Below are 22,159 nucleotides of genomic sequence, written 5' to 3'. Positions count from 1 at the left end.
CAGTTGGTCTCCCATGCAGAACACTGTATTAATATTCCTGTATAGAGGCAGCCTGTTCTGAATCAGTTGGTCTCCCATGCAGAACACTGTATTAATATTCCTGTATAGAGGCAGTCTGTTCTGAATCAGTTGGTCTCCCATGCAGAACACTGTATTAATATTCCTGTATAGAGGCAGTCTGTTCTGAATCAGTTGGTCTCCCATGCAGAACACTGTATTAATATTCCTGTATAGAGGCAGCCTGTTCTGAATCAGTTGGTCTCCCATGCAGAACACTGTATTAATATTCCTGTATAGAGGCAGTCTGTTCTGAATCAGTTGGTCTCCCATGCAGAACACTGTATTAATATTCCTGTATAGAGGCAGCCTGTTCTGAATCAGTTGGTCTCCCATGCAGAACACTGTATTAATATTCCTGTATAGAGGCAGTCTGTTCTGAATCAGTTGGTCTCCCATGCAGAACACTGTATTAATATTCCTGTATAGAGGCAGCCTGTTCTGAATCAGTTGGTCTCCCATGCAGAACACTGTATTAATATTCCTGTATAGAGGCAGCCTGTTCTGAATCAGTTGGTCTCCCATGCAGAACACTGTATTAATATTCCTGTATAGAGGCAGTCTGTTCTGAATCAGTTGGTCTCCCATGCAGAACACTGTATTAATATTCCTGTATAGAGGCAGCCTGTTCTGAATCAGTTGGTCTCCCATGCAGAACACTGTATTAATATTCCTGTATAGAGGCAGTCTGTTCTGAATCAGTTGGTCTCCCATGCAGAACACTGTATTAATATTCCTGTATAGAGGCAGTCTGTTCTGAATCAGTTGGTCTCCCATGCAGAACACTGTATTAATATTCCTGTATAGAGGCAGTCTGTTCTGAATCAGTTGGTCTCCCATGCAGAACACTGTATTAATATTCCTGTATAGAGGCAGTCTGTTCTGAATCAGTTGGTCTCCCATGCAGAACACTGTATTAATATTCCTGTATAGAGGCAGTCTGTTCTGAATCAGTTGGTCTCCCATGCAGAACACTGTATTAATATTCCTGTATAGAGGCAGTCTGTTCTGAATCAGTTGGTCTCCCATGCAGAACACTGTATTAATATTCCTGTATAGAGGCAGTCTGTTCTGAATCAGTTGGTCTCCCATGCAGAACACTGTATTAATATTCCTGTATAGAGGCAGTCTGTTCTGAATCAGTTGGTCTCCCATGCAGAACACTGTATTAATATTCCTGTATAGAGGCAGTCTGTTCTGAATCAGTTGGTCTCCCATGCAGAACACTGTATTAATATTCCTGTATAGAGGCAGTCTGTTCTGAATCAGTTGGTCTCCCATGCAGAACACTGTATTAATATTCCTGTATAGAGGCAGTCTGTTCTGAATCAGTTGGTCTCCCATGCAGAACACTGTATTAATATTCCTGTATAGAGGCAGCCTGTTCTGAATCAGTTGGTCTCCCATGCAGAACACTGTATTAATATTCCTGTATAGAGGCAGTCTGTTCTGAATCAGTTGGTCTCCCATGCAGAACACTGTATTAATATTCCTGTATAGAGGCAGTCTGTTCTGAATCAGTTGGTCTCCCATGCAGAACACTGTATTAATATTCCTGTATAGAGGCAGTCTGTTCTGAATCAGTTGGTCTCCCATGCAGAACACTGTATTAATATTCCTGTATAGAGGCAGTCTGTTCTGAATCAGTTGGTCTCCCATGCAGAACACTGTATTAATATTCCTGTATAGAGGCAGTCTGTTCTGAATCAGTTGGTCTCCCATGCAGAACACTGTATTAATATTCCTGTATAGAGGCAGTCTGTTCTGAATCAGTTGGTCTCCCATGCAGAACACTGTATTAATATTCCTGTATAGAGGCAGTCTGTTCTGAATCAGTTGGTCTCCCATGCAGAACACTGTATTAATATTCCTGTATAGAGGCAGCCTGTTCTGAATCAGTTGGTCTCCCATGCAGAACACTGTATTAATATTCCTGTATAGAGGCAGTCTGTTCTGAATCAGTTGGTCTCCCATGCAGAACACTGTATTAATATTCCTGTATAGAGGCAGCCTGTTCTGAATCAGTTGGTCTCCCATGCAGAACACTGTATTAATATTCCTGTATAGAGGCAGCCTGTTCTGAATCAGTTGGTCTCCCATGCAGAACACTGTATTAATATTCCTGTATAGAGGCAGCCTGTTCTGAATCAGTTGGTCTCCCATGCAGAACACTGTATTAATATTCCTGTATAGAGGCAGCCTGTTCTGAATCAGTTGGTCTCCCATGCAGAACACTGTATTAATATTCCTGTATAGAGGCAGTCTGTTCTGAATCAGTTGGTCTCCCATGCAGAACACTGTATTAATATTCCTGTATAGAGGCAGCCTGTTCTGAATCAGTTGGTCTCCCATGCAGAACACTGTATTAATATTCCTGTATAGAGGCAGTCTGTTCTGAATCAGTTGGTCTCCCATGCAGAACACTGTATTAATATTCCTGTATAGAGTCAAGCAAAGTACAGAGAGATCCTTAATGAAAACCTGCTCCAGAGCGCTCAGGACCTCAGACTGGGGTGAAGGTTCACCTTCCAACAGGACAACGACCCTTAAGCACACAGCCAAGACAACACAGGAGTGGCTTCGGGAGAAGTCTCTGAATGTCCTTGAGTGATCCAGCCAGAGCACGGAATTTAACCTGATCGAACATCTCTGGAGAGACCTGAAAATAGCTGTGCAGCGACGCTCCCCATCCAACCTGACAGAGCTTGAGAGGATCTGCAGAGCAGAATGGGAGAAACTCCCCAAATACAGGTGTGCCAAGCTTGTAGCGTCATACCCAAGACGACTTGAGGCTGTAATCGCTGCCAAAGGTGCTTCAACAAAGTACTGAGTAAAGGGTCTGAATACTTATGGAAATGTGATATTTTTCCTCTTTTTTTTTGCAAAAATGTGTTAAAACCTGTTTTTGCTTTATCATCATGAGATATTATGTGTAGATTGATGGGGAAAAAAACGATTTAATACATTTTAGATTAAGGCTGTAACAACAAAATGTGGAAAAAGTGAAGGGGTCTGAATACTTTCCGAATGCACTATATGTGGGCATCTCTCATGGAGATTGGTATAACTATGTTATGTGGGCATCTCTCATGGGGATTGGTATAACTATGTTATGTGGGCACATATCATGGGGATTTTTGGTTGGTGAACAGATGATCTCTGCATGTGTGGTTCCCACCATGAAGCATGGAGGAGGAGATGTGATGGTGTGGGGTTGCTTTGCTGGTGACACTGTCTATGATTTATTTAGAATTCAAGGCACACTTAACCAGCATGGCTGCCACAGCATTCTGCAGCTATACGCCATCCCATCTGGTTTGCTCTTAGTGGGACTATCATTTGTTTTTCAACAGGACAATGACCCAACACACCTCCAGGCTGTGTAAGGGCTATTTGACCAAGGAGAGTGATGTAGTGCTGCATCAGATGACCTGGCCTCCACAACCACCCGACCTCAACCCAATTGAGATGGTTTGGGATGAGTTGGACCGCAGAGTAAAGGAAAAGCAGCCAACAAGTGCTCAGTATATGTGGGAACTCCTTTAAGACTGTTGGAAAAGCATTCATCAAGATGTTTAGCTCAGCGGTCAAACCAAGCAGGGTTAAAGGGATGATATTTCCATGTACTCTCAAATCTCTACTCTCTTTTTGATTCGCTCTAGGTACAAGGTGCTCTAGGTACAAGGTGCTGTTGATACAAGGCGCTCTAGGTACAAGGTGCTGTTGATACAAGGCGCTCTAGGTACAAGGTGCTGTTGATACAAGGCGCTCTAGGTACAAGGTGCTCTAGGTACAAGGTGCTGTTGATACAAGGCGCTGTTGATACAAGGTGCTGTTGATACAAGGTGCTGTTGATACAAGGTGCTGTTGATACAAGGCGCTCTAGGTACAAGGTGCTCTAGGTACAAGGTGCTGTTGATACAAGGCGCTCTAGGTACAAGGTGCTGTTGATACAAGGCGCTCTAGGTACAAGGTGCTGTTGATACAAGGTGCTCTAGGTACAAGGTGCTGTTGATACAAGGTGCTGTTGGTACAAGGTGCTCTAGATACAACTATCTGTATTATGATATTGTAAGCTAGATATGAGCGGCGAGATAGGCTCCTATAAGGATCCTACTTCAATACAATACAAGTATTAATATCTACAGCAGGCTGGGCTGATATTTGAACAGATTAATTCATTTATGAATGTAAATGAATGTATTCAGCTATTTAAATGACCAATGTTGTGGTTATTGATTTGAGTTTTATGTCCAATCAAATAAAACGGTATCTCTTTCCTTGTTTTCCAGCCTGTGTCTGAGGAGTTCCAGAATGGCGAGGGCTTTGGCTACATCGTGGCATTCCGAGCCAATGGGACGCGAGGATGGAAGGAGAAGATGGTGACATCAGCAGATTCCACTACGTACAAGTACAGAGACGAGACCTTCCCTCCCCTCACCCCCTTCGAAGTGAAGGTGGGCGTGTACAACAACAAGGGAGACGGACCCTTCAGTGGAGTTGTCACTGTGTACTCTGCAGAGGGGGGTGAGTTCTTGCACTCACACATCTAAGGATGGCTTTACAGGGGTTGGGAAGGTTGACGTTCTTCAAAGGGAAGTGGCTCCTTTACCCCCTGTTTATCTAATGTACTAGTGTCTGCTGAGGGGTGGACTTCTTATGTCATGTCCTAGAAGTTTCTATGTCATGTCCAAGGAATTCTTATGTCATGTCCTAGGAGTTATTATGTCATGTCTCAAGAGTTCTTATATCATGTCCTAGGAGTTCTTATGTCATGTCCAAGAAATTCTTATGTCATGTCCTAGAAGTTCTCTGGTCATGTCCAAGGAATTCTTATGTCATGTCCTATTAGCTCTTATGTCATGTCCAAGGAATTTTTATGTCATGTCCTAAGAGTTATGGAGTGTTGGAGTGTGCCCCTGGCTATCTGTAATGATGTCTGAGTGTTGGAGTGTGCCCCTGGCTATCTGTAATGATGTCTGAGTGTTGGAGTGTGCCCCTGGCTATCTGTAAATGATGTCTGAGTGTTGGAGTGTTGGAGTGTTGGAGTGTCTGAGTGTTGGAGTGTGCCCCTGGCTATCTGTAAATGATGTCTGAGTGTTGGAGTGTGCCCCTGGCTATCTGTAAATGATGTCTGAGTGTTGGAGTGGGCCCCTGGCTATCTGTAATGATGTCTGAGTGTTGGAGTGTCTGAGTGATGGAGTGTCTGAGTGTTGGAGTGTCTGAGTGATGGAGTGTCTGAGTGTTGGAGTGTGCCCCTGGCTATCTGTAATGATGTCTGAGTGTTGGAGTGTGCCCCTGGCTATCTGTAATGATGTCTGAGTGTTGGAGTGTCTGAGTGTTGGAGTGTGCTCCTGGCTATCTGTAAATGATGTCTGAGTGTCTGAGTGATGGAGTGTACCCCTGGCTATCTGTAATGATGTCTGAGTGTTGGAGTGTGCCCCTGGCTATCTGTAAATGATGTCTGAGTGTCTGAGTGTTGGAGTGTTCCCCTGGCTATCTGTAATGATGTCTGAGTGTTGGAGTGTGCCCCTGGCTATCTGTAATGATGTCTGAGTGATGGAGTGTTGGAGTGGGCCCCTGGCTATCTGTAAATTATGTCTGAGTGTTGGAGTGTCTGAGTGATGGAGTGTCTGAGTGTTGGAGTGTGCCCCTGGCTATCTGTAATGATGTCTGAGTGTCTGAGTGTTGGAGTGGGCCCTGCTTCTGTAATGATGTCTGAGTGTCTGAGTGTTGGAGTGTGCCCTGGCTTTGTATGTGTCCCTGCTATCTGTAATGATGTCTGAGTGTCTGAGTGTTGGAGTGGGCCCCTGGCTATCTGTAATGATGTCTGAGTGTCTGAGTGTTGGAGTGTGCCCCTGGCTATCTGTAATGATGTCTGAGTGTTGGAGTGTTGGAGTGGGCCCCTGGCTATCTGTAATGATGTCTGAGTGTTGGAGTGTGCCCCTGGCTATCTGTAAATGATGTCTGAGTGTTGGAGTGTTCCCCTGGCTATCTGTAAATTTCAAAAACAAGAAAATGGTCAGCTAGTTAACATTAGCATACCACATCTAGCTACATATTGAACTTCCATCCTCTCAGGCAAGTGGCCACAATGTATGAATTTATGTTTGGATCAGAATCGCTGTTATAATCATTGGCCAGTATGGAGAATTAAGTAAAACCACAAGTCCAAACCCCTATCTCCATTCATGGCTAATTTAGGAAAGGGACAATTTTAGCTAGCTAGCTAGCCACCAGAAGACAACAACACAATGAGATGGAACAATTCAAGTTTTTTCTGTCAGTAATGACATTTTGCTTTTGATGTGATGTGATTGATGTGAAGCCAAAACCAAACTGGCTTCCCTTGACACTTTTTTTTGGTGCTCCAGGAGCATTCACGATTGGGCTCCCTCAGTTTAGCTCAATACTGATTGGGTATAATTTCCTTTTTTTTATCAAGGGAGGCCAAATGCTCGCTAGCTTCCATTGCATTCAATGCTACTCTTTTTGACCAGACAGCATCAGATAGATGGGCTACACATATGGACGCTGTTTCCCTCGCTCGGATGCTTTCTCCAGTGAGATACATTCAGCTTCTTGCGAATTGAACGAAAATGATGAAACACAGAGAGATGAAAGATAAATAATTGTACATGTTTTTTTCTTTTATTATTGGTGAATTTTTGGGGGAAGTCTGGTTTCACTTAGTATCCATGAATACACGTCACTGTTTAAATGGTATGTTATAGAATGGTCCAGACACCTTTTGTTTGTGATTTCACTAGTTTTTGTAAAACTTACCCCAAACAGCAAATCACTTCCCCATCCTCATTGTGTAGTATGGGTGCCCTGAAAAACATGAACAAAGGCTCCAAAAACACCCAAATACGTCCTTTTAGAATGGTATACTTGGAATTAATATTTCTGACTCATATTGATGCCACACAGGCCCTTTTCTGTCAGAGAGGTTGTTTATTGGAGAAATAACAGCAAGCAGCAGACACAGCCCTCCATGGACTTGGAATAAGATTTCACTTGGAATGACCACTTTCAACATATCACTTTATTCCAACATATCCTTTGACCTCCCTGGGATTGAAATACTATATACAGTATGAATGGCTGATATGCTATGATATGTGAATAGTTATTTACCGAGTTACTATCTCCCGACTAAACTCTGAACATATAAATATCTCTCAGTCACAGTCAATGAATTCATTCTTATTACCTCATATCAGTCTCATTCTGAATGTTTCAAAACTCTTGGATATCTGCACGAACCCCAGCATAAATGATGAATCAGCGATATACAAATTGGCTTAATACTTTATTTATTTACCAACTAACTAAATAATAATACAGAATTACATAAACACACAAACAGGAAAGCTTAAACATTGATTACGACACAACGCAATAAAAAGCCCCTAGTGGACTAAACCGATATGATGGCTTGTTACACAAAATGGCCGATTCAAAAGAGAGGGAAAGGGAGGGGCATGTAAGAAAGAGCAGAAGAAAAGACAAAGAACTTCATTAACGTACATACAGCTGATAACTATGCTGATGGCAAAGAAAATTATTTTATTTTTTATTTCACCTTTATTTAACCAGGTAGGCCAGTAGAGAACAAGTCCTTTATTTAACCAGGTTGGCCAGTTGAGAACAAGTCCTTTATTTAACCAGGTAGGCCAGTTGAGAGCAAGTTCTCATTTACAACTGCGACCTGGCCAAGATAAAGCAAAGCAGAGCAAAGAATACTTTGCACATGAATATCCGCTCATTCGAAATAATTTCAATATACATATTTACGTGTGTATGTCTTTGCTGTCTCTCTGTTGAAAACACTCAATCCATCTACGGGGAGTAATTCGACAGAAAATCTCTGGTTGTCCAACAGAAGTCACCACGTCCTTTGTAGTTGTAGTAGGTTTTGGAGTGTCTGTGAGGACGGATCCTCCATAGGTCTACCCCGCATTGTTCAGCGGGCTCTGTTCGTTAGAATAGAGGTGTCTACAGTATAGTGGTGAGAGTAAATTGTTCTTTGTCTTCTCGTCCTCGGAAGAGTTTACTAGACTAAAGTACTTAAACATCTGCAGACTGTCCGTACCCACGGACCATTCCAATTGTTTGGATTACAGAAATATTGTTTAATTATTCAACCTTGTGATGTTACGGTTTTGGCGGGAGGAATCTCCTTGAAACAAAGTGGTTTCTTTCCCCTCCTCCTGCAAAGCCCAAAGGCGGAGTTTCTACAAGGTATTTACGACTGTCATAAAACGGCCAACTCCATCCCTCTCCCCCTCTACGGGAGAGAGCACCGTAGAGTGGACCCACTGTAACCTGATCTTTCAGATCTGAACAGGAGAGTCATGATAGAGCCTGTCAGTCTGAACACTGTCTGGTAACACTGAGCCTGTCAGTCTGAACACTGTCTGGTAACACTAAGCCTGTCAGTCTGAACACTGTCTGGTAACACTGAGCCTGTCAGTCTGAACACTGTCTGGTAACACTAAGCCTGTCAGTCTGAACACTGTCTGGTAACACTGAGCCTGTCAGTCTGAACACTGTCTGGTAACACTAAGCCTGTCAGTCTGAACACTGTCTGGTAACACTGAGCCTGTCAGTCTGAACACTGTCTGGTAACACTAAGCCTGTCAGTCTGAACACTGTCTGGTAACACTGAGCCTGTCAGTCTGAACACTGTCTGGTAACACTGAGCCTGTCAGTCTGAACACTGTCTGGTAACACTAAGCCTGTCAGTCTGAACACTGTCTGGTAACACTAAGCCTGTCAGTCTGAACACTGTCTGGTAACACTGAGCCTGTCAGTCTGAACACTGTCTGGTAACACTGAGCCTGTCAGTCTGAACACTGTCTGGTAACACTGAGCCTGTCAGTCTGAACACTGTCTGGTAACACTAAGCCTGTCAGTCTGAACACTGTCTGGTAACACTAAGCCTGTCAGTCTGAACACTGTCTGGTAACCTTGAGCCTGTCAGTCTGAACACTGTCTGGTAACACTAAGCCTGTCAGTCTGAACACTGTCTGGTAACACTAAGCCTGTCAGTCTGAACACTGTCTGGTAACACTAAGCCTGTCAGTCTGAACACTGGTAACACTAAGCCTGTCAGTCTGAACACTGGTAACCTTGAGCCTGTCAGTGAGGGTGCTGTAGAGCGGACCCACTGTAATCTGATCCTTCAGATCTTCACAGGAGAGTCATGACAACTGATTGATGTTCATAGTATGCCTTTTAAATCCCCTCATTATAATGATAATGTCATATAATGTCATTAATCATATTAGTGTCTGTAGTGTAAATATCTCAATTTCAACACCTCTATCCATCATTCTGTATTAGTGTCTATAGTGTAAATATCTCAATTTCCACACCTCTATCCATCATTCTGTATTAGTGTCTGTAGTGTAAATATCTACATTTCCACTCTATCCATCATTCTGTATACAGATAGAAGGGCTAGCAGCAGTTATAGTGTGACATCATAATTCCTGGGGTTTCTAAGGTTGACTGTGTGTGTGTGTGTTTCCCTCCACAGAGCCCAGGGACGCCCCATCTGAGGTGAAAGCTTCCAGCATTTCCTCTAAGGAAATTAAGGTCACTTGGAGACCGATCAACCCTGGTCCTGGGAGACCACGAGGATACGAGGTGAGTGTGTGTGTGCCTGTCTGTGTTTGTGTGTGTGTGCATTCGTGCATTCGTGCACGTTTGTGTTCTTGTTTGTGTACATGTACTATATTCTCAGAGATTTTTACATTTCACCTCTGTACTAAATACTAGGATAAAGAAAACAGTCATTGGAAAGAACCTTGCCCAACTCTTCCTTTCCCTCAGGTGAGCTACAGGAAGGACGGTGAGCAGGAGTCAGGGAAGAAGAAGAAGACAGCCGGGAACGAGACGTCTATGGTGCTGACAGGGTTGGAGGGGAACAGTGTGTACGTCATCACAGTCAGAGGCTTCAACAGTATTGGCCAGGGCCCTGCATCAACCGCTAGCACCGCCAAGACCAAGAAAGATCGTGAGTACGGTAACTCACACACTACCAACTCACACACTACCAGCCAGCACACCTAGCTCTGCAAAGACCAGGAAAGACAGTGAGTACGGTAACTCACACACTACCAACTCACACACTACCAGCCAGCACACCTAGCTCTGCAAAGACCAGGAAAGACAGTGAGTACGGTAACTCACACACTACCAACTCACACACTACCAGCCAGCACACCTAGCTCTGCAAAGACCAGGAAAGACAGTGAGTACACCAGTCATACCAGCCACATTGTATGTAAATACATTCCCTCATACCAACCATACTGTATATAGATACATTCCCTCATACCAACCATACTGTATATAGATACATTCCCTCATACCAACCATACTGTATATAGATACATTCCCTCATACCAACCATACTGTATATAGATACATTCCCTCATACCAACCATACTGTATATAGATACATTCCCTCCTTTGACATATCTGTATATGCAAGTCAAATTCCTGGTACAGTTACATGTACTTGACAATTAAAGGTGATTCTGATAAAGGTGATTTCGATGCTGATTCTGATATGGAGACATTTTCTCATTCGATGCGCAATCCAAGATGACGTAGCAGTCAGACGTCTTTGTCCTGTCGTGTCCCTTGTATATATCTTTTTACATCTTTTTCTTCGCATATCTTTTTAAAATATTTTTCTAAACCTCAACTTGGAAATACTCTCCTGCAACCCGCCTCACCCAATGTGGCGTAGATCATTTTTTTTTTCTAAAGTATTTCTATTTACTTCGGATCTGGAATCCCTCAACTGAAGCTAGTCAGCTAACTACCTACCAGCTATCAGTCAGCAAACCATTGCTAGCGGTCATCAGCTAACCTTTAGCTCGGAAAGCTCTCTCCAGTTCGAACAACGTGACTCAAACCAGAGCATAACGGACCTATATATATATATATATATTTTTCCTTCTCCATTTCCCCGGATTCCTACCGCAAACTATGAACATTTTCATCTGGATCTTCGCAACTAGCTAACCGTAATCCCGGGTGACTACTCCTGGCTAGCGTTTCCATCCCGGAGCAAGCAACAATTAGCCTGAAGCTAGCCCGGCCAGGGCTCCTGAGCTACCAACGAAGCCCTGGGCTACAATATCCGGACCCCTTCTACTACCGGTACGGGGCATGGAACACCGCCGATCCTCTACGACTGGAATACCGACATAATCTGCCCGAGAATTCCAACAGGCCCCTCAGGCATGACGTCCGCTGAAGGCCCATTCTGCTAACCGCGGCCTACTAGCTACCTAGAGCTACTTGGAATCCTACTAATTCCACGACTGGTCTATCGACGTCACCGCACGAAGAGGCAAAAACAGACTTACCCCCGTTGCAACGTCCCCCAAAGGCTAACTTGCTAGCCCAGGTCTGCTAACTGCTAGCTTGCTTTCCCCGGTCTGCTAACTGCTAGCTTGCCAGCCCCGGTCTGCTAACTGCTAGCTTGTTTAGCCCTGGCCTACTAACTGTTAGCTTGTTAGCATCGGCCTGCTAACTGTCTGAATCGCCGTGTCCCCAGTCAGCCCAACCACTCACTGGACCCATATGTTCACTTGGCTACGCATGCCTCTCTCTAATATCAATATGCCTCGTCCATTACTGTCCTGGTTGGTGATTACTGTCTTATTTCACTGTAGAGCCTCTAGCTCTGCTCAATATGCCTTAACCAACCATGTTGTTCCACCTCCTACATATGTGATGACATCACCTGTTTTAAACGACTCTAGAGACTATATCTCTCTCATCATTACTCAATGCTTAGGTTTACCTCCAATGTACTCACATCCTACCTTACCTGTGTCTGTACACTACGCCTTCAATCTATGCTATCGTGCCCAGAAACCTGCTCCTTTTTACTCTCTGTTCTGAACGTGCTAGACGGCCAGTTCTCATAGCCTTTAGCCGTACCCTTTGCCTACTTCTCCTCTGTTCCTCTGGTGATGTAGAGGTTAAACCAGATCCTGGAGTGCCTAGCTCCACTCCCACTCCCCAGGTGCTCTCATTTGTTGACTTCTGTAACCGTAAAAGCCTTGGTTTCATGCATGTTAACATTAGAAGCCTATTCCCTAAATTTGTTTTACTCACTGCTTTAGCACACTCTGCCAACCCAGATGTCTTAGCCGTGTCTGAATCCTGGCTTAGGAAAACCACCAAAAACCCTGAAATCTCCATCGTTAACTGTAACATTTTCCGCCAAGATAGAACTGCCAAAGGGGCCGGTGTTGCAATCTACTGCAAAGATAGCCTGCAGAGTTCTGTATTACTATCCAAGTCTGTACCTAAACAATTCGAGCTTCTACTTCTAAAAATTCACCTTTCCAGAAACAAGTCTCTCACTGTTGCCGCTTGCTATAGACCTCTGCCCCCAGCTGTGCCCTCAATACCATATGTGAATTGATTGCCCCCCATCTATCTTCTGAGCTCGTGCTACTAGGTGACCTAAACTGGGACATGCTTAACACCCCGGCCATCCTACAATCTAAGCTTGATGCCCTCAATCTCACACAAATTATCAATGAATTTACCAGGTACAACCCCAAATCCGTATACACGGGCACCCTCATAGATGTCATCCTAACTAACTCGCCCTCCAAATACACCTCTGCTGTTTTCAATCAAGATCTCAGCGATCACTGCCTCATTGCCTGCATCCGTAATGGGTCTGTAACCAAATTACCACCCCTCATCACTGTCAAACACTCCCTAAAACTCTTCTGCAAGCAGGCCTTTCTAATCGACCTGGCCGGGGTATCCTGGAATGACACTTGACCTCATCCCGTCAGTAGATGATGCCTGGCTATTCTTTAAAAGTGCTTTCCTCGCCATCTTAAATAAGCATGCCCCACTCAAAAAAATGTAGAACTAGGAATAGATATAGGCCTTGGTTCACTCCAGACCTGTCTGCCCTTGACCAGCACAAAAACATCCTGTGGCGTTCTGCATTAGCATCGATTTGCCCCCGTGATATGCAACTTTTTAGGGAAGTTAGGAACAAATATACACAGGTAGTTAGGAAAGCTAAGGCTAGCTTTTTTAAACAGAAATTTGCATCCTGTAGTACTAACTCGAAAAGGTTCTGGGACACTGTAAAGTCCATGGAGAATAAGAGCACCTCCTCCCAGCTGCCCACTGCTCTGAGGCTAGGAAACACTGTCACCACTGATAAATCCACTATAATTAAGAATTTCAATGAGCATTTCTCTACGGCTAGCCATGCTTTCCACCTGGCTACCCTTACTCCGGTCATCTGCCCAGCACCCTCCACAGCAACCCGCCAAAGCCCCCACCATTTCTCCTTCACCCAAATCCAGATAGCTGATGTTCTGAAAGAGCTGCAAAATCTGGACCCCTACAAATCAGCCGGGCTAGACAATCTGGACCAACTCTTTCTAAAATTATCTGCCGAAATTGTTGCAACCCCTATTACTAGGCTGTTCAACCTCTCTTTCGTATCGTCTTAGATTCCCAAAGATTGGAAAGCTGCCACGGTCATCCCCCTCTTCAAAGGGGGTGACACTCTAGACCCAAACTGTTACAGACCTATATCTATCCTACCCTGTCTTTCTAAGGTCTTCGAAAAAGCCAAGTTAACAAACAGATCAGTGACTATTTCGAATCCCACTGTATCTTCTCCGATATGCAATCTGGTTTCAGAGCTGGTCATGGGTGCACCTCAGCCACGCTCAAGATTCTAAACGATATCATAACCGCCATCGATAAGAGACATTACTGTGCAGTCGTATTCATCGACCTGGCCAAGGCTTTTGACTCTGTCAATCACCACATTGTTATTGGCAGACTCGACAGCCTTGGTTTCTCAAATGATTGCCACGCCTGGTTTACCAACTACTTCTCTGATAGAGTTCAGTGTGTCAAATCGGAGGGCCTGTTGTCCGGACCTCTAGCAGTCTCTATGGGGGTGCCACAGGGTTCAATTCTCGGGCCGACTCTCTTCTCTGTATACATCAATGATGTTTCTCTTGCTGCTGGTGATTCTCTGATCCACCTCTACGCAGACGACACCATTCTGTATACTTCTGGCCCCTCTTTGGACACTGTGTTAACTAACCTCCAGACGAGCTTCAATGCCATACAACTCTCCTTCCGTAGCCTCCAACTGCTCTTAAACGCAAGTAAAACTACATGCATGCTATTCAATCGATCACTGCCCGCACCTGCTCGCCCGTCCAGCATCACTACTCTGGACGGCTCTGACTTAGAATACATGGACAACTACAAATACCTAGGTGTCTGGTTAGACTGTAAACTCTCCTTCCAGACTCACATTAAGCATCTCCAATCCAAAATTAAATCTACAGTGAGGGAAAAAAGTATTTGATCCCCTGCTGATTTTGTACGTTTGCCCACTGACAAAGAAATGATCAGTCTATCATTTTAATGGTAGGTTTATTCGAACAGTGAGAGACAGAATAACAACAAAAAATCCAGAAAAACGCATGTAAAAAATGTTATCAATTGATTTTCAATTTAATGAGGGAAATAAGTACTTGACCCCCTCTCAATCAGAAAGATTTCTGGCTCACAGGTGTCTTTTATATAGGTAACAAGCTGAGATTAGGAGCACACTCTTAAAGGGAGTGCTCCTAATCTCACCTTGTTACCTGTATAAAAGACACCTGTCCACAGAAGCAATCAATCAATCAGATTCCAAACTCTCCACCATGGCCAAGACCAAAGAGGTCTCCAAGGATGTCAGGGACAAGATTGTAGACCTACACAAGGCTGGAATGGGCAACAAGACCATCGCCAAGCAACTTGGTGAGAAGGTGACAACAGTTGGTGCGATTATTTGCAAATGGAAGAAACACAAAAGAACTGTCAATCTCCCTCGGCCTGGGGCTCCATGCAAGATCTCACCTCGTGGAGTTGCAATGATCATGAGAACGGTGAGGAATCAGCCCAGAGGATCTTGTCACTGATCTCAAGGCAGCTGGGACCATAGTCACCAAGAAAACAATTGGTAACACACTATGCCGTGAAGGACTGAAATCCTGCAGCGCCCGCAAGGTCCCCCTGCTCAAGAAAGCACATATACATGCCCGTCGGGAAGTTTGCCAGTGAAAATCTGAATGATTCAGAGGACAACTGGGTGAAAGTGTTGTGGTCAGATGAGACCAAAATGGAGCTCTTTGGCATCAACTCAACTCGCCGTGTTTGGAGGAGGAGGAATGCTGCCTATGACCCCAAGAACACCATCCCCACCGTCAAACATGGAGGTGGAAACATTATGCTTTGGGGGTGTTTTTCTGCTAAGGGGACAGGACAACTTCACCGCATCAAAGGGGCGATGGACGTGGCCATGTACCGTCAAATCTTGGGTGAGAACCTCCTTCCCTCAACCAGGGCATTGAAAATGGGTCGTGGATGGGTATTCCAGCATGACAATGACCCAAAACACACGGCCAAGGCAACAAAGGAGTGGCTCAAGAAGAAGCACATTAAGGTCCTGGTGTGGCCTAGCCAGTCTCCAGACCTTAATCCCATAGAAAATCTGTGGAGGGAGCTGAAGGTTCGAGTTGCCAAACGTCAGCCTCGAAACTTAATGACTTGGAGAAGATCTGCAAAGAGGAGTGGGACAAAATCCCTCCTGAGATGTGTGCAAATCTGGTGGCCAACTACAAAAAACGTCTGACCTCTGTGATTGCCAACAAGGGTTTTGCCACCAAGTACTAAGTCATGTTTTGCAGAGGGGTCAAATACTTATTTCCCTCATTCAAATGCAAATCATCTTATAACATTTTTGACATGCGTTTTTCTTGATTTTTGTTGTTGTTATTCTGTCTCTCACTGTTCAAATAAACCTACCATTAAAATTATAGACTGATCATTTCTTTGTCAGTGGGCAAACGTACAAAATCAGCAGGGGATCAAATACTTTTTTCCCTCACTGTAGAATTGGCTTTCTATATCGCAACAAAGCATCCTTCACTCATGCTGCCAAACATACTCTCGTAAAACTGACCATCCTACCGATCCTCGACTTCGGTGATGTCATCGATAAAATAGCCTTAAACACTCTACTCAACAAATTGGATGCAGTCTATCACAGTGCCATCCGTTTTGTCACCAAAGCCCCATACACTACACACCATTGCAACCTGTACGCACTCGTTGGTTGGCCCTCGATTCATACTCGTCGCCAAACTCACTGGCTACAAGTTATCTACAAGTCTCTGCTAGGTAAAGCCCCGCCTTATCTCAGCTCACTGGTCACCATAGCAGCACCCACTCGTAGCAAGCTCCAGCAGGTATATCTCACTGGTCACCCCCAAAGCCAATTCCTCATTTGGTCGTCTTTCCTTCCAGTTCTCTGTTGCCAATGACTGGAAGGAACTGCAAAAATCTCTGAAGCTGGAGACTCATATCTCCCTCACTAGCTTTAAGCACCAGCTGTCAGAGCAGCTCACAGATCACTGCACCTGTACATAGCCCATCTGTAAACAGCCCATCTATCTACCTACCTCATCCCCATACTGTATTTATTTATTTAGCTCCTTTGCACCCCAGTATCCCTACTTGCACACTCATCTTCTGCACATCTACCATTCCAGTGTCTAATTGCTATATTGTAATTACTTTGCCACCATGGCCTATTTATTGCCTTAACTTACCTCATTTGCACACACTGTATATAGAGTTTTTGTTTTATTTTGTTCTACTGTATTATTGACTGTATGTTTTGTTTATTCCATGTGTAACTCTGTGTTGTTTGTATCGAATTGCTATGCTTTATCTTGGCCAGGTCGCAGTTACAAATGAGAACTTGTTCTCAACTAGCCTACCTGGTTAAATAAAGGTGAAATAAAAATAAAATAAAAACATCTTTCCATGTTCTGTTATAATCTCCACCCGGCACAGCCAAAAGAGGACTGGCCACCACTCATAGCCTGGTTCCTCTCTAGGTTTCTTCCTAGGTTTTGGCCTTTCTAGGGAGTTTTTCCTAGCCACCATGCTTCTACACCTGCATTTCTTGCTGTTTGGGGTTTTAGGCTGGGTTTCTGTATAGCACTTTGTGACTTCAGCTGATGTAAGAAGGGCTTTATAAATACATTTGATTGATTGATTAATATTAGACATATTCTATTTTATTGTGCACGCAAGAAACAGAAATGTACCCCAATTGACCTAATAGATTAAAACTCCCTGTGCTTGTATTTAGTTGTATTGTTAATTGATCTCTGTGCTTTCTAATCAGCTCCAGTCCAGCCTCCAGCCAACCTCATGTGGATTCAGGAAGGAACGAACGTGTCTCTAAACTGGGAGCCGGTCAAGTCTAAAGACAACGAGTCAGATGTCATAGGATACAAGGTACGCCCACCTTACAGTACTCTACCAGCTCATTCAATCTAGGAGCCGGTGTCCTGGCTCAATACTCATCCTGACCTGGTGTCCTGGCTCAATGTCCATCCTGACCTGGTGTCCTGGCTCAATACCCATCTGGACCTGGTGCCCTGGCTCAATGTCCATCCTGACCTGGTGTCCTGGCTCAATACCCATCTGGACCTGGTGCCCTGGCTCAATGTCCATCCTGACCTGGTGTCCTGGCTCAATGTCCATCCTGACCTGGTGCCCTGGCTCAATGTCCATCCTGACCTGGTGTCCTGGCTCAATACTCATCCTGACCTGTTGTCCTGGCTCAATGTCCATCCTGACCTGGTGTCCTGGCTCAATACCCATCTGTACCTGGTGCCCTGGCTCAATGTCCATCCTGACCTGGTGTCCTGGCACAATACCCATCTGGACCTGGTGCCCTGGCTCAATGTCCATCCTGACCTGGAGTCCTGGCTCAATGTCCATCCTGACCTGGTGTCCTGGCTCAATTTCCATTCTGACTTGGTGTCCTGGCTTAATTCCAAATGTTATTATTATGGCCTCTTAATCATCCCCAGCTAACTCATCCAACCATACTATCATACTGTATTAAAAACAAAAAAATTGGTTTTAAGTGAGAAGTATGCATTGGTCTGAAGCACCACAATGCCTACTCTACCCATGCTCTACCAAGCACACCGCTGTGACCTACTACAGTAGCCATGTTGGTCTATTGTACTTCAAACTATGTGAAGGCAGGTCACTTATAGGATTCAAACCATCTCAAACTGACTTCAGCCATATGAAAAACTTTCCAAAGATAAATATATCTAGCTAGCTTGCTTCTTTTGCTTGTAGCTTACTTCTCATCTGACTGGTGTTAGCTAGCTAGCTACAGCTGCTAGCCTTCTACTAGCTAGCTGCTGGTGTGCAGCAACCGAGTTGCTGGTCTCGGTTTTAGAACTCTTAGATTCATCTGAAATGGTAGCACATTGTTGGTTCTTAATGGACAGAAATTAGCATGTGAGAGTAATAAATTATACATTTTAAACAGTTGCACCTATATATTTAGTCAGTTTTTAATGTCCAATGGTCACTTTATGGGTGCACTAGGCTACTGCTTCAACCAATTCCCAAGCTTCAACCAATGCCATACTATTATCCCTAGCTTCAACCAAATGCCTAGCTTCAACCAATGCCATACAATTACCCCTAGCTTCAACTAATCCCATACTATTACCCCTAGCTTCAACTAATCCCATACTATTACCCCTAGCTTCAACCAATGACATAATATTGGCCCTAGCTTCAACCAATGCCATACTATTGGCTCTAGCGTCAACCAATGCAATACTATTAGCCCTAGCTTGATCCAATGCCATACTATTATCCCTGGCTTCAACCATTATCCCTAGCTTCAACTAATGCCATACTATTAACCCTAGCTTCAACCAATGCCCTACTATTAGCTCCAGCTAAACCAATGACCTAGCTTCAACCAATACCATACTATTATTCCTAGCTTCAACCAATTCCCTAGCTTCAACAAATGCCATACTACTGGCTCTAGCTTCAACCAATGCCCTAGCTTCAACCAATGACCTACTATCGGCGACAGGTAGCCTAGTGGTTAGAGCGTTGGACTAATAACCAAAAGGTTGCAAGATCGAATCCCTGAGCCGACAAGGTAGAAATATGTCGTTCTGCCCCTGTACAAGGCAGTTAACCCACTGTTCCTAGGCCATCATTGAAAATAAGAATTTGCTCATAACTGACTTACCTAGTTAAATCAAATAAATTGGCTCTAGCTTCAACCAATGCTATTTTATTAGCACTACTTTCAACCAATGCCATACTATTGGCCCTAGCTTCAACCAATGCCCTACTATTGGCCCTAGCTTCAACCAATGCCCTAGACTCAACCAATGCCCTACTATAGGCCTTAGCTTCAACCAATGCCCTAGACTCAACCAATGCCGTGCTGTTGTGAGCGCTATCGCCTCCACAATAATATAGCCACCTAATCATCCCCAGCTTACTCATCCAACCCCTCTCATCTTCCCTGCTACTCTTCCTTTGATCGTTGCTGTAAACGAGAATGTGTTGTCAACTTCTCAGTCATCTTACCTGGTACAATACACGTTATACATCAACTACCCAGACACAGACAAACTGCCTTTAGCCAACACCATTACCGCTCTGGAGCCAGTCACCACAGGCCCAGCATATGTTAATGTCTCATTAGCTCTGGCAGAGTGACCCACTGAATAAACATAGCTAACAGGTATACAACAATATCTACTGTGCCATCTTGATCTGAGGAAGGCTATTGCAACTGAAACAATGTGTATGTGGCTGCAGGAATAAGACACTGTCTGTAGAAACATTGATGCTGGCTTTTATTTCTTTGTTATATTGTGTAACGTATTCTCCTTCATGGAACCAAGGTTATATTCACAACTGCAGATGCTGTGATCAACTCTTATGAAGATAGGAGTCGTCAAACTCGGAAGAAATAGACGTTCTTTACTCTCAAATAAAGTCATTCATTTAAATATATAACATCAGCAATCTCAACCATATTGTTGTTTGTGTGTCCTACTGGAGGGGTGTGTCCTACTGGAGGGGTGTGTCCTACTGGAGGGGTGTGTCCTACTGGAGGGGTTATTGGGTTAGGAGGGGTGTGTCCTACTGGAGGGGTGTGTCCTACTGGAGGGGTGTGTCCTACTGGAGGGGTTATTGGGTTAGGAGGGGTGTGTCCTACTGGAGGGGTTATTGGGTTAGGAGGGGTGTGTCCTACTGGAGGGGTGTGTCCTACTGGAGGGGTTATTGGGTTAGGAGGGGTGTGTCCTACAGGAGGGGTTATTGGGTTAGGAGGGGTGTGTCCTACTGGAGGGGTGTGTCCTACTGGAGGGGTTATTGGTTAGGAGGGGTGTGTCCTACTGGAGGGATTATTGGGTTAGGAGGGGTGTGTCCTACTGGAGGGGTTATTGGGTCAGGAGGGGTGTTTCCAACATTGATAATTATTTTATTAATGAATTACTTAATTTATTGATTGATGAATTGATGAATTGATTGATTGATTGATTGATTGATTGATTGATTGTCCTGCTACAGGTGTCAGGTGGGCTTGAGATGAGCTTGTCCACCATTGATTAATTGATTGATTGATTGTCCTGCTACAGGTGTTACTGAGCCAGGAGGGGCGTGTCCACCATCAGGTGATGAGGACCATCACCCCCTCAGCTGTCTTCTCTCTCCCCGAGGGGGGAACATACATCATTGAGGTGTGGGCGGTGAGTGAAGGGGGAGAGGGAGCTACCAGCTCCCAGGTCAGAGTACTCACCTCTTCAGGTAAGACAGACACTGAGCTCAATCAAACTAATGTGCTTCTGTATTTACTAGCGTGTTTCAATTGGTCAAATACAGTCACAGCATGGCTTTTGGAGTACTGGAACCTACTGTTACTTCCAGGTAGACTCACCTTATATGTACAGTATATACGGTGCATTCAGAAAGTATTCAGACCCATTTCAATTTTTCAACATTTTGTTTTACTCATCAATCGACACACAATACCGCATAATGACAAAGTGAGAACAGGTTTTTTGAAATTGTAGCAAATTTATTCAACAACAAACTGAAAAAAAGACCTTATTTAGATTCGTATTCAGACCCTTTGCTATGAGACTCAAAATTTAGCTCAGGTGCATCCTATTTCCTTTGATCATCCTTGAGATGTTTCTATAATTTGATTGGAGTCCACCTGTGGTAAATTCAACTGATTGGACATGATTTGGAAAGGCACACACCTGTCTATATATGTTTCTCATTGTCTGAGAGTCCTTTAGGTGCCTTTTGGAAAACTCCAAGCGGGCTGTTATGTGCCTTTTACTGAGGAGTGGCTTCCGTCTGGCCACTCGACTGTAAAGGCCTGCTTGGTGGAGTGCTGCAGAGATGGTTGTCCTTCTGGAAGGTTCTACCATATCCACAGAGGAACGATGGAAATCTGTCAGAGTGACCATTGGGTTCTTGGTCACCTCCCTGACCAAGGCCCTTCTCCCCCCATTGCTCAGTTTGGCCGGTTGGCCAGCTCTAGGAAGAGTATTGGTGGTTCCAAACTTCTTCCATTTAAGAATGATGGAGGCCACTGTGTTCTTGGGGACCTTCAATGTTGCAGACATTTTATGGAACCCTTCCCCAGATCTGTACATCGACACAATCCTGTCTTGGAGCTCTACGGACAATTCCTTCGACCTCATGGCTTGGTTTTTGTTCTGACATGCAGTGTCAACTGTGAGACCTTATATAGACAGGTGTGTGCCTTTCCAAATCATGTCCAATCAATTGAATTTACCACAACTGGTCTCCAATCAAGTTGTAGCAACATCTCAAGGATGATCAATGGAAACAGGATCGACTTGAGCTGAATTTTGAGTCTCATTGTCATGTCTACTCCCTCTCCTCCTCTCTGCTCTCATTGTCGCCAGTTTACTTATTATTATGCACACCTGTCAAAATCGTTACGCGCTCCTGCGCCTCATGAGACTCACCTGGACTCCATCAGTTCTATGATTACCTCTCCTGTATCTGTCACTCCCTTCGGTTCATTTCCCAGCCAGTATTAGTTGTTATTCTCATGTCCAGATGCTATTCTTGTTTTGTATTGTTCCATGTTTTCTGTATTATTAAATTCACCCCCGGT

The 22,159-nt window shown here is 44.3% G+C and overlaps 1 protein-coding gene across 1 annotated transcript in view; it reads left to right on the top strand.

Moving 5' to 3' along the window:
- The window catches only part of LOC106613405 (contactin-5), a 507,858-nt gene that overhangs the window by 464,990 nt on the left and 20,709 nt on the right, over positions 1 to 22,159 (top strand). Inside the window, exons 19-23 of the mRNA XM_045724946.1 lie at positions 4,350 to 4,584; positions 9,605 to 9,714; positions 9,901 to 10,084; positions 17,339 to 17,451; positions 20,640 to 20,808. Coding sequence (XP_045580902.1) covers positions 4,350 to 4,584; positions 9,605 to 9,714; positions 9,901 to 10,084; positions 17,339 to 17,451; positions 20,640 to 20,808 — 811 coding nt within the window. The remainder of the gene's footprint in view (positions 1 to 4,349; positions 4,585 to 9,604; positions 9,715 to 9,900; positions 10,085 to 17,338; positions 17,452 to 20,639; positions 20,809 to 22,159) is intronic.

The sequence above is a fragment of the Salmo salar genome, chromosome ssa09, assembly GCF_905237065.1.
Source record: "Salmo salar chromosome ssa09, Ssal_v3.1, whole genome shotgun sequence".
NCBI lineage: Eukaryota > Metazoa > Chordata > Actinopteri > Salmoniformes > Salmonidae > Salmo > Salmo salar.
Note: the sequence above shows the minus strand (reverse complement) of the source record. Positions and strands in the feature narration are given on the sequence as shown.